Raw genomic sequence first — 13,254 nt, forward strand, 5'->3', positions numbered from 1 at the left:
GTGGAGTGACAGTCTGGCTGGGATCCTCTTCCCTGCCCTCCTGACGCTGGCCGGGGGCTCCGCACGCCACCAGCCCCGCCAGAGATCTGTGGGTGGAGTGGGATTGGTGTCCGGTCCACAGGCCCCGGGGGGCCCCGTGCTGAGGCACACAAGTGGCACGGCTCAGTGAGGAGCCGTGCCAAGCGAAGATGGCTGGCTTGCCCGATCTGAGCCGGCCGGCTCCGCCCCCCCCCGGAGAAAATGTTGGCAATGCTGCTGAAGGCACTTAGCCTGGTGTGGTAAGCGGGGGCCAGGCGGGCCTTTGCCTCCCAAGCGGGGCTGGGCTGGGGGTCACTCACAAAGCTCCCAGAGCTGGGCCGGTCCCGCGCCTTCCTCTCTGTCTCTGCGTCACCGCTGCCATCTTTCCTGGCCTTTGTTGCCTTGGGCTGCTCGGTCTCCCGGCGCAGTTGGGGTGCTCTCAGGAATCTTCTTTTGCATCGGCCCTAAAACCTTGAGACTGTAGTTGCTTTTTTTCATTGTAGATTAGTTGATCAGTGATTTATTTGTTTTTTGTTGCTCTTGGAAATGCAAATAGTACTCTGGCAGCACAGCGCACACTTCTCAGGCTTGCTCTGTCCTCTGGCATGCCCGCTCCAGACCCGTTGCCATCTTAGGAACTCAAAAATAATCAGTTTTATGTCAGTTTTAAAATAGTCCAATTGATAACTATTAGAGCTCATTCTGTGAAAGTATGAATAAATTATGTAAATTTCTGGATGGCATAAAAAGAAATACAAGTAATCTTAGGAGAAAATAATCATAAATTTGGAAGTGGTTAAATATACATTAGACAACAGTGTGTAGAATTTAATATTAATAAATATAAAAGTCTAGTTGAAAGTGATGATTATCTGGAAAAAATTAAATTATAAGAACTGATTGAAGCAGTAAAAACTTTGGATAGCTCATATTTTTTCTTTAGGGTAGCTTTTTCATAATTTAAAGGAACAAAGTAATTTTTGTTTTGTATAAAGCTATTTTAGAACATGAGTATGGAATTTCCTTGTAAATTTAGCACAGGAGGCTCTGATAATGGAGTCTTATAGAAAGAGAATAAAGAATTAAAAATTATAGGCTTTATCAATTTTACTTATCAGTGTATGGAAGCAAAAATCCAAAATAAAATAGTAGCATGTAAGTTCAGCAGTGAAAATATAGATTTCAGTCTCATTGCAAATATAGTAGGAAATCTATAAATGTAATTATCACTGGTTATTAAAGGATCCTTTAGGAGATGCTAAACAGTCATGTGATGTTACACTCTCTTTGTCACCTCTCTTCCCCTGGGTGATGGAGATGCAAAGGATTTCTCAAAGCCCATTTCTTCTGAGCAGTAAGAAGCCCCAAAGGGGTTAATTTCCTGGAACCCTCAAGAGAGAGGCATTCCTCCTTGGGAAATTAACACCGGACTGGGGTTTTCTACCCATATTTATCTCTAGACAGGAAAGTTACAGAAAAGGCACATAGGTGGAGTTATGGCTAAGTATTGTTTAACAATAGAGGCTGGTAACATCAGTGAAATAACAAAGTGACATTCCATAATGCAATTTGCAAAAGGTTAAGTCAATCCACTAACAAAAGCTTGTTCTTAGCAAATACTGTCTTTTCCTACAGCAATTTCCTGAGTATGTTTACATAACGATCAAGTAACATCGGCAGGCTGCTCCACCCAGACCCCAAGTCTAATTCTGAAGATCTGTGTATCCACTGGGCCGGCTTCTGACTTCCGACTTCCACTCTCATTTATCTACAACAGAGATTTTAGCCTGGGGAAAGTTTCCTGTCTTTTGCAAGCTTAACATTTCTATATGTAATTTTATTTTATTTTTTTTCTATATGTAATTTTAAAAGTTAAGTTATACCTGAAACTACAGGGCTTTGGAAACTAGGCCCTGTGAGATACATTTGATTTATAAATGTTAGTACAGTCCACAATGTGACAAAATTCAATAACCTTTCCTGGAAAATTAGAATTAATTCTGTTAAAATAAGCTCTACAACTAGGAAAGCTGTTACTTACTCCTTCTATTATTAACATTGTTCTGAAAGTTTTTTCCAGTCTCTTCTTATTAAGATAAGAAATAGAAATTAGAATTAGCACTTAGGAGATTATCACATAACAGTGTCTCAAAAATGGTTGTTAAATGGATTCCACAGTGAAGTACTCTAAAAAATGTAGATAAAATGATTGATATTTACAAATAATTAATTTTTTAAATGTAACAAGCTAAAGATAATTAACTGAAAATCATTAGAACTAGTAATAAAATTCAGAAGAATGGTTAGATGTAAAATTAGTAGCTTTCCTATACCAACTAAAAAGTATAATGGAAAAATGATTCAATTTCTATGGAGTAAAAGATTAAATTTATCAGGAATTATGAGGGGATTTAGGCTAATATGAAGAATACCCAAACATCTTTACTAAGAAATATAAAAAATGACTTGACTAAATGAAGAGACCTTGTATATTACTTGACGGGCAGACAGAATATTGTAAAGATTTTTATTATCTTCAAATTAACTTGATAGTTTAATGCAATTCCAATAAAAATTTAAATCATTTAGTTTATGTGGAATGGACTAGAATAATGAAAACTATTCGAAAAATAAAAAGAGTGAAAAGGAAGGATTTGTACTGTCAAATAAAGTATAACAGAGTTGTTTTTGTGAAATAATAGGCAGACAGACATTGGGACTCAATTGAGTCAAAACAGGCACTAATATCAGTAATCAAAACAATGAAGCCACAAAATAAAAGATCAATAATGTTGATTACATCAAAACTTAAAAATACTATTTATCAAAACACAACAATAACAAATAAAAAGCAGTCAGTCAGAGCTCCACAGAGCTGTGAGAGGTGAAGGAAGGGAGGAGTTTAATTTATTCAATAGATGAAGTTTCTGCAGTGGCTGGAGAAGGCTGAGGTGGGTGGGAAGATGGTGGCCAAAGTGTATGTACATCCATGACCTTCTCTCCTTCTCGTCTCTTTCTGGAATAGTATAGCAGCCAGGCCAAGCATTCTGATGGTGTGGGAGAGGAGACCAAGCTGGCTGGAGAGTAGCAGGCAACCAGTCTCAGGATGCGAGTTGCAGAGGATGGATCCCTAAATCCCCAGCGGTCACTGGTCCATGCTTTCTAGTTTAGGCAGACAAAATATTTGTCAAATAAATGTCTGAACTGTGAGATTCTTGAAATTGGTGCAACCAACCATAGAATCCAGGATCATCTTCATCAAAACTGAAACGAGAGGCCAGCCGTCACTGGGATCGAAACAGAATTAGATGATGTCCCCCAATCCCTAGAATTAGCTATCCATCCTCACCAGCCTGGCACTGATGTGGTCTTATATTTTATTCAGTTTAAGCTTTTGGATCCTATTTATCATGTTACAGCAGGGCTTTGCTGTACCTGGCAAGTACTTACCGAAAGAAATATAAATTCCAGAAAATATATAAATGTCAGGAAAAATAGGTAAGTATCAATAGATGGATAATGAGAGATTTTACAGTATTTGTAGAAGGGGCCAAATTACCAGTGGAGTCCATTAGAGTTCACAATTAAGAAAATAAGGTTAAGAATCCCTGCAAGTGATTGGGGAAAGGGAGAAAGTTTAGCAGGCATCTAAAATGCTTAGCTCCTTTCGGTATCCAGAAGGCAACAGTGGCTGGGAGCTTGCATAGGATGAAACTAAAGTCTGAATTCTGTTGGAAGCAAGGTAGCTTGTCTAGGGTCACTTTTATGTAGCTTTCCTCTCAGTTTCAAAGGAAAGTGTCTGTGTTACTTTATTTTCAGTCCAATTCTGTTCCACCTACATCATGCTTTCAACTCCTCTTCCTTTTCCTAAAGATGCATGAATCAGCTCTCATCACATTTTATGGTGTGATTTACATTTTGCTCTTTTGAGAGGACAGCTATTCCTTGATGATCGGAGATATCACAGTCTAATTTATGCATATTTTGGATATTTTTCTTGAATAATTTCACTGACAACATTCATTAAAAGTTTATTACTTTGGGGTTGTTTTGCAAATTTTTTCAGATCCCTTTGACTGACTTTTATCTTTTTATATTAGGAGGAATGAATCTCTACTTGGACTAAAAAAAAAGAAATATAAGGACAGTGTTTTGTGTAAAAAGGCAAGCAAACCTTTAAAGAAGTTCAAAGCTGCAGTAATAGAGATTGGAAGAGTAAGTTTCCTATGAGTTATGAATTTTAGGTAATGAAGTTAAGAGATTTGTTTATTTAGAAATGATTAGCTACATTTTACTTTATTATAATATGAAACAAAAGGAAATACCAACAAGCATGATTTTATAATTATATAATCCATTATAACTGTTAAGTTATCATATAGATATTTTTATGGTCAGATCTTTTCATCTATAGGGGCATTTCTGTCGCTTTTGATAGTAATCTTAATTTAGGTATACAGAGAAAAAGCTATATTTCAATGTCAAGAGAAGCATTAGATATGAGTAAATTGTACTATTGTGTTCAAAGCTTAAGTTTAATTTGAAACATTTTGTTATTTTCTCTATTAAGACTGCAGATATGACAGCAAGAAGAAGAAGTAAAAAAAGGGAAACTCTAAGAGATTTTTTTTCCAAAAATCCATCTATTCTTGAAATGGTGGAACATGAAAGGTATTAACTAATTAATTAACTCAATAAAAGTTTACTTGAGGATGGCTATGTGTTAGGCATTAATTTGCACACTAGGGATATACTAGTGGACCAGAGAGATAAAATCACTGCCCTCAAGGAGCTTACATACTAATGAAACAAGCACAGTAAACAAGTAAACACACAAATAAACAAGACAGTTTAAAATTTTGATAAATATACTTGAGGATGGCTATGTGTTAGGCATTAATTTGCACACTAGGGATATACTAGTGGACCAGACAGATAAAATCACTGCCCTCAAGGAGCTTACATACTAATGAAACAAGCACAGTAAACAAGTAAACACACAAACAAACAAGACAGTTTAAAATTTTGATAAATATGAAATAAATTAAAAGAATGATATGCTATAGAGTAATTGACTTAGCATGGGGTTTTTCTATATGTCTCTATCTAAATATAGCTGTATAATTATAGCTATATAAATATCTCTATACCTATCTATCTACATACCTACCTATCTATCATCCTAAGTTCATTCTGATACCTTCAATTTTAGTTCAACACTACAGTATACTTTCCAGAGTTTTCTCCTTTCCAAATTATAACTCTCTCCTTTAATGGTGAGAATCCTGGTTCCATTAATGTTAATACATCAACTCGCTTCCTCAAGCTAGAATACACAGAAGGTAGTTTCAGGATTCCTTAATTTTTTTCTGATGCAGGTTTCCATCTGCTTCCTTGAATGGCTCCATGTCACTGAGCACGTGTGCAGATTGTCCTTCCTGAGCTTCCTCTCTGTGTCTGTTGGGTCTCCTCAGACCTCATGGAGACACAGCTCTGATGGTTAGAGTATTCTAAATGTTAAGAACTGTTCAGGTGGTAGAAGGAGAAGCATTTTCTACTCTCTGTGGGCTGGCTGTTGGCTCCCTTCCAAGCCACCTGGAGCCTCTTGTTACCTTTCCAAAATACCTGGAGGAAGCTTATCCTCTTGCTGATCTACCTGAATAATCTCGCCTCAGTGTCAGACAAGATACAGCTGATCCTGTTGTTTCTTCCTGGACTTTTGAGGAGAGTTGACCTCCTCACACAGGGACTTTGAATTTTCAAAATAGTCATTAAAAAGATTCACATTTGTTAGGAAATCAAATAACATATCACTAAAAGCAACCAAACAACAACAGAAAGTCCAAAAAACATTGGATTAAAAGGAAATTATCAACAAAATACAAAATATTTAGAACCGAATGATTATATAAACACTACTTGTCAAAAGGAAGCCTCCTTGCTTCCTGTCTTTCTCAAAATATCTGCTCCTTTGTTGCAACAATCTCTGTCTGTCTTCCTTCCTTCCATCTCTCTCTCTTCTTTTTTTCTTCTGGGTGTGTGTGGGTTTCTGATTCAGAACAATATCTATATAAGTGAGCAAGATACTTTACCTACTGAGATCTGGGTTTTTTTCTCCCTTTTCTAGTGAAAATCAGGAAGAATGATAGGATCTTTGGGGCAGCAACATTGCCAACAGTACAAAAAAAAACTGATGAAGTGTTTTGACACATGAAGTTATGCTCTCTAAACAACTATGTAACTATAAAAATAGCTGGACTACTTTGAGTTCTGATAGGAATGTTTTTTTTAAAAGTGCACATGTTATGCATAAAATTGAACTATTAGCTGAAATTTGAGTATTGTTTTTTTCTGGAGCATGTTGAATACACATTTGTAAAATTACTTAATCTATATTCAACTGACATTTTATTTCCTCTAGAGTCTGACTAATGTTAGACAAAATTTTGCTGCACTGTTTTTTTCCTTAAGAACAAATACAGAAAAATGATTTTCTTGTTTAATATTGTAGTTAGTTGATGAATGTGAGCATATATCATAATTTAATTGTCTAATCTCAGTGGACTTTTGGTTGTGGAAGAGAAAAGCTCTGTTTGGTTTTAGCTGAGGACTCAGACATCAGAGAGCGTGGAACGCAGTATGTGGTGTCTTTGTCCCAGGTGCTTATCCTTGTGACTTTTGTTTTAATCACCCTATTTCACATTTCTAGCACTGAGGAAGTGATAAATAAACCAGAAACATTTGCATAAGGGCAGTCAAGTGACTTCTTGATGTATTCTGTACAAATTGGAACCATTCTTTTTTATTAAATATCTGGGAGTTTTTGTGTAATTTCAAAACTTTTTTCTCCCTTGGCAGAAACAAGAGAGCTGATGTTAGAAAAATAGCATTTCGATGCCTGATGGACCACTTGAATCCTCTAATATTAGATTATGCTAAAAGAAAGAGGTTCCATCAAATATTTCTTGAGGAGATGCCCTGGAGATCTCAAATGAACCTCCATCTGGCAAGTGCACACTTCAACCTGCTTTTACAAAAGCTGGGGGAGCATTTGAAGATGAAATGTAGTGCTTCACATTCGACGGTCAGGTACAGTATATTGTCCATCAGTAATACTTTTGTAGTCTCATGAACATGGACTGTATTTGTATGTTTGGGGCTTCAAGGTTGATACAATTTAAAGGGTTTATAGAGTGCCTCTGTCTTTACACTGGGCATTAGCATATTTCTTAATTTCTTATCTCAAAATTTTTCTCAAACAAGTGTTAGAAATTAGCTCTTATGAAATACAAATTTGCATATATCTTGAGTATGTCAATCTAGCTTTCAGTGCAAGGGTAAAGTGTAATTTCAAGAGAAATTCAGTGAGAATTGTGTAACAACTGTAGATACTTGTAGGCATTAGGAAAATTTCTGTTTCATGTAGAGGTGTATTTTAAGCCTTTTTACACAGAGACCATATTTTCCTTATATGATAAAAATTTTCTATCATTAATTCAACAGACATTTCTGAACTCTTATTGAGTGTCTTTGGCTAAGTGCTGTGGGAGATAAAAATAGAAGATAAGCAGGTAATATGGAATGCTATGTAACCATTAAAAAGGTGATAGTCATTCATTAAAAAAAAAAATACTTTGAGGCAGGTAATATGGAATGCTATGTAACCATTAAAAAGGTGATAGTCATTCATTAAAAAAAAAATGCCTTGAATACCTATTAGGTACAAGGAACTGAGCTAGGTGCGATGGGTATGCAAAGATGAACGTACATACAAGTTGCAGTCTGGTAGGGGATATCACAGATATTCACAAATAACTATAATTAATGATGGCAGTTGAAGTACACATAAAGTCTTCTTTGTTCCTAGAAGGAGGCTTTCCTCTTCCTGGGACAAACAGGAAAGGTTTCATGATGAGGGCCCTCTAGGCCTGGATCTTGATGGATAGGCAGGGTTTAGAAATGTGCAGATAGGGAAATAGGCATTCTTGATAGTTAGAAGAACACAGGTCAGAACCCAGGTAGGAAACACTGGATGAGAACCCCAAATAGTACGACCAGAATCAAGGGTGTATAGAAGTTCATGCAGGGTCTTAAATGCCTATTAAATCTGAGCTTTATTTTACATTCAGTGGGAGATTATTGAGGGTTTTTTTTTTATCAGGGCCATGATAAAAATTTCTCTGGTAGTAACATCAAATGGATCAGGGGGAGGAAAGACTGGAGTCAGGGATATGAATTAAGAGTCTATTTCAATAATCCAACAAGGAAAAAATGTAGATTGAAATCCACAATGAATTCGGTCCCAGTTTGTGTATGTCCAGAATTTTGGTTGAAATCTCTACCAGACTGAACCTTCCCAAAAATGACTCCAGATAGGTTCCCTTTCCTATGTGGGCTAGACCAGATCTGCATTCAAGAAGCAGTTAGCTTGCCTGATTGCCAGGGAAGGCTTCTGGCAAAGTGACTCATTCACAGGGACTTGACACAGAAAACAGTTCAGACCAGATGAGCTTCGTTACTGTTCTCTGAACTGGTACCGAGCAGTCTTCTCCGAGCACAATAAGACGATGACCAAATTTGTGTCAGGGCAACTTGGTGCTAACTTTGATTTTTATTAAAACTGTTAATGTACATACAGTATTTGTCAGTTTATTTTTGGTGGAAGATTGTTTACTGCTTAGACCTTATTTTTAAAAACAAATAATATCGGTTATGGACACATTGTTCTATATAGTAGGTATCTGCCTTGAGTTGTGTTTAAATCCGGTGGTTTTAAGTTGACATAAAGTATTGTTTCAGAGCTCATAGAGCGAGGGTAGTAGATCTTTCATTCCTCTTTTCGAGGTCCTTTTCAGGGAAATAGATATTGATGTTAAAATTCCTAAGAGCAAAGTTACATTGTATAATTTTAAAAGTTGGTGGGAAAATGTGTGGCTTTAAGTACTAAAATACTTTATGATCTAAAATTTGGGAGAACTCTCTCACAAATGCTTTAAAAATAGATTGTATTGGGCAGATTTAATTCAATTTTGCTTGTATTGTTTTTTTAATGTGATTTTTTCTCCCTTGCAGTTTTCGATCATTGGATCCTAATATATTTTCACTACATAACTCAGGAACAGTATTACCAACAGCAAAATTGACTGTAGAAAATTATAAAGCAATGCTTGATTTCCTTCTTACAGCTAAAAAAAGGAAGGCCAACTTACCATCAGGTAAAATAAATGTTAATTTACTCTCAAATTGCCTCTAGATTTTTATGCACTAACACAACACGCAGACATGCACACACACCCACACTCCATGAGCACACAGATGTATACACACTATTTTCCAAAGACCCAGCAATTCAGTTGAGTTTTGATGCTTTGTAGGAGGTTCTTGTTTACTCCATTTTTGAGAGCAGATTAACCTACTGATTGACATGTTAAGAAAGTTGCTTTATTGTTACGTAAAAATACTGAAGAAACTGCTGTAGGAAAACAGTATTTGCTAAGAACAAGCTTTTGTTGGTGAATGGACTTAACCTTTTGCAAATTGCATTATGGAATGTCACTTTATTTCACTGATGTTACCAGTCTCTGTTGTTAAACTATACTTAGCCATAACTCCACCTTTGTTTCTTTTCTGTAACTTTCTGGCCTGGAGAATAAATACTGAGACAGAACCCCAGTTCAGGGTTAATTTTCCAAGGAGGAATGCCCCTCTCTTGAGGGTTCTGGGAAATTAACGCCTTTGGGGTGTCTCACTGCTCAGGAGAAATGGACTTTGAGTGATTCTTTTTGCATCTCCGCCACCCTGTGTGAGGCAAAGCAACACCTGAAGAGACACAAATGTAGGTTAACTGAGGCTTTCCAGAGCTGCAATCTAGCCTCAAATGCAAGAGTTCATTGATAAGAATAAATTGATCAGTTATCTCTATTTCTGCCTAGTAGAGGAAAGTATGAACTCTCTCTAGAAGGTACCTACTCTGAGGCTTCTATGTACTGTATATACAATGTCTATCATTAAGTAGAAATTATTAGGTAGGTCAAGTAAAAGGGTTATATTACTGAATACCAAGTGAGGAAAAAAAAAATAATGAATACAGGCACACAGGCAGTTCAGATATTGGAATTAGGTGACAAGAATTTTAAGTGACTATGATGGATATGTTCTAGAATATAGAAAGTTAAATGTCCAAAATCACTAAATATATGGAGATTTTCTACAGTGATTTAAATTTCTATAAGTAATTAGTGGATATTTTCAAACTGAAAAATGCACATGTCAACTTAAAGATTCAAGTCATAGGATTTTCATTTTGAATACTGTGAAATTTGTGAGTTAGTTTTTTTTTTTTTCTTTTTTACTGAAGCATAAATGTTTATACATATGTGTGGGGAACAAAGTTGACTATCAATAGTTGTGTACATGTGATGGTCAGATCAGGATATTTAGCTTGTTCCTCAATACAATACATAATCATTCTCTCTGTCCATTAACCGATTTCTCATTAATTTCTTATTAGCACCTCTCCCCTTCCCTGTTTCTACTTCTAGTAACCACAGTTCTGTTCTCTCCTTCTAAAACTTCTCTCTCAATGGACATTTAGGTTGATTCCACATCTTGGCTACTGTAAATAGAGCAACAGTAAACATAAGAGTGCAGGTATCCCTTTGATATGATGATTTCCATTCCTTTGGGTGTATACCCAGTAGTGGGATTGCCGCATCTTAGAGCAGTTCTATCCATAGTTGTTTGAGGGATCTCCATACTGTTTTCCATAAAAAATTGCACTAATTTACAGTCCCACCAACAGTGTAGAAGAGTTCCCCTTTGTCTGCATCCTTGCCAGCATTTCTTGTTCTCAGTCTTTTTGATAATAGCCAGTCTAACTGGGGTGAGATGATATCTCAGTGTGGTTTTAATTTTCATTTTCCTGATGATAGTGATGTTGAGCATTTTTTTAAGTACCTGCTGGCCATTTTTATTTGTATGTCTTCCTTCGAAAAATGCCTCTTTAGCTCCTTTGCCCATTTTTTAAATGGATTATTTTTCATTAATTTAAAATTTTTTTTACTGTGAGGTTATTTGAGCTTCTTGTATATTCTGGATACTAATCCCTTGTATGTATAGTTTGCAAATATTTTTTCCCATTCTGTAGGTTGTCTTGTCACTCTGTTGATTGTTTCCTTTGCTGTGCAGAAGCTTTTGAGTTTGATATATTTCCATTTATTTATTTTTTTTCTTTTGTTGCTTGTGCATTTGGGGACTTTATTCATAAAGTCTATGACTAGTCCTACTTCCTGAAGTGTTTCCCCTATGTTTTTCTTTAGTAGTTTTACAGTTTCAGGTTTTATTCTTAAGTCTTTAATCCACTTTGAGTTGATTTTGGTACATGGTGAGAGGCACATGTTTAGTTTCATTCTTCTGTATATGGATGTCTAGTTTTCCCAGCATCATTTATTGAGGAGGCAGTCTTTTCCACAATGTATGTTCTTGTTGTCTTTGTCAAANACAGGGCTGTCAGTCTCGGTGCTGCCCTGATGACTGACGTCTGCCAAATTGGACTAATTTTTATACTCTTTTTCTGCAAAGATGATGGAGCCTGGACATTATTCCTAACCAATAATCTATCTTGAATAACACTCATTTTACAAATAAAAATTTATATCTAATATCTCTAAGCTATTACAAACCCAGTTATATAAATTTTTAATAATGGCATTTTAAGTGCTATAACATTGCTGATCAGGGTTCTTGGTATGCTATTAACTGCCCCTAGGAGTGCTGATTCATGTTTGAAGTACTCGACATGCTTTCTAGTTTTTCTAAGGTATAGATTACATTTAATTAGTACCTGCACATCATATTATGTTTACTGAAGTATTTGAAAATAAATTCCATAGACACAGAGTCTGATTTTTGTATATGGATTATAATATATAGCTTCCTGAGTTTTTTATAAAACTGGCTCCCTACCCTCAGGTAGGGACCTATCATGAAATTGGCAATAGGATATTCTTTTAATGAGACTTATTATCTAATGCAGAGTTCTAAGAGAAGGTTTGTGGCAGGAGAATTCCTCTTGCTTTTATGCCACACCAGCAGGGGCATGAGTGGCTTGGGTCACTGCACTGCTACTCACTTCCTGGTGTATGTGTCCTGGGAATGTCCTGCTGGGGAAGAAATTAAGGAACAGTGGGATCCTGTCATCATGCCCATCCATCAGGACCTAAGTGCCTTATTCTCTCGAATCTTCCCCTGGTTCATTGTGTCTATGATAATTCCTTCCTTTCTCCAAATTTATGTATCATTTGTTATCTGAGTTACTCATTTGATGTATACCACCTACTGTGTTTTCTGGAACTTAATTCTGTTTTTAATTGCATTATACCTTATTTTTGTACTATAGATGCTGAAGAATTTTCCACATTTGTTAACTCCAGAACAAGCGAAGAAAATATGAAGACACAAACATTTTATGAATCAGACTCTGAATCAGGGCTTAGTGCTAAAGAAAAGGATCAAGCAGCAAATACGGGTCTATTGGATCATTTTATGAAAATCTTTTTATATTGCAGGAGAGCAATGGTAATACGATCATTCTTATTTGCTGACGTAGTAGACATAAATCTCAGCCCATAAACTCGGGCATGTATATATTTTATTTATTTATTCACTATACATAATTTTACTTTTTTAAAAAAATTTAATTTCTGTAATTTTTTTGATTGTTTGTACATATTCATGGGACACAGAGCTGACCATCAGCACCTGTGCTGAAGATGTAATGATCAGATCAATGCTATTAGCATGGCCACCATCTCATATTGCAATTATTCCCCATGTCACCCACCCAAACTCCCCCCCACCAAGCAACCTGAGATATGTTCTCTCCCTCTGCAAGTCCAATACACTGCTGTGGTCTTTCTTTCCTTCCTTTTTTCTCTTTTAGCTCCCACTTATGAGTGAGGACATGAGGTATTTTTCCCTCTGTGCCTGGCTTATTTCACTTAACATAGTTTTCTCCAAGCTCATCCATATTGCTGCAAATGGCAGAATTTCATTCTTTTTTATGGCTGAGTAGTATTCCATTGTGTATATATACCACATTTACCTTATCCAGTAGTCTGTCAATGGACATTTAGGTTGGTTCTATATCTTGGCTATTGTAACTAGAGCTGCAACGAACCTGGGAGTGTGGTATCCCCTCGACATGGGATTCATTCCTTTCAGTATATATCTAGAAGT

At 36.2% G+C, this 13,254-nt stretch overlaps 1 protein-coding gene across 1 annotated transcript in view; it reads left to right on the forward strand.

Moving 5' to 3' along the window:
- Positions 1–240: 240 nt before the first annotated feature.
- LOC103606879 (putative uncharacterized protein C12orf63) overlaps positions 241–13,254 on the forward strand; it is a gene marked incomplete at its 3' end in the record, with an annotated part of 107,384 nt that continues 94,370 nt past the window's right edge. The window contains exons 1-6 of the mRNA XM_008591432.1: positions 241–278; positions 4,119–4,233; positions 4,589–4,689; positions 6,877–7,107; positions 9,091–9,233; positions 12,416–12,594. Coding sequence (XP_008589654.1) covers positions 241–278; positions 4,119–4,233; positions 4,589–4,689; positions 6,877–7,107; positions 9,091–9,233; positions 12,416–12,594 — 807 coding nt within the window. The remainder of the gene's footprint in view (positions 279–4,118; positions 4,234–4,588; positions 4,690–6,876; positions 7,108–9,090; positions 9,234–12,415; positions 12,595–13,254) is intronic.

This window comes from Galeopterus variegatus, unplaced genomic scaffold (genome assembly GCF_000696425.1).
Source record: "Galeopterus variegatus unplaced genomic scaffold, G_variegatus-3.0.2 Scaffold6910, whole genome shotgun sequence".
Lineage (NCBI taxonomy): Eukaryota > Metazoa > Chordata > Mammalia > Dermoptera > Cynocephalidae > Galeopterus > Galeopterus variegatus.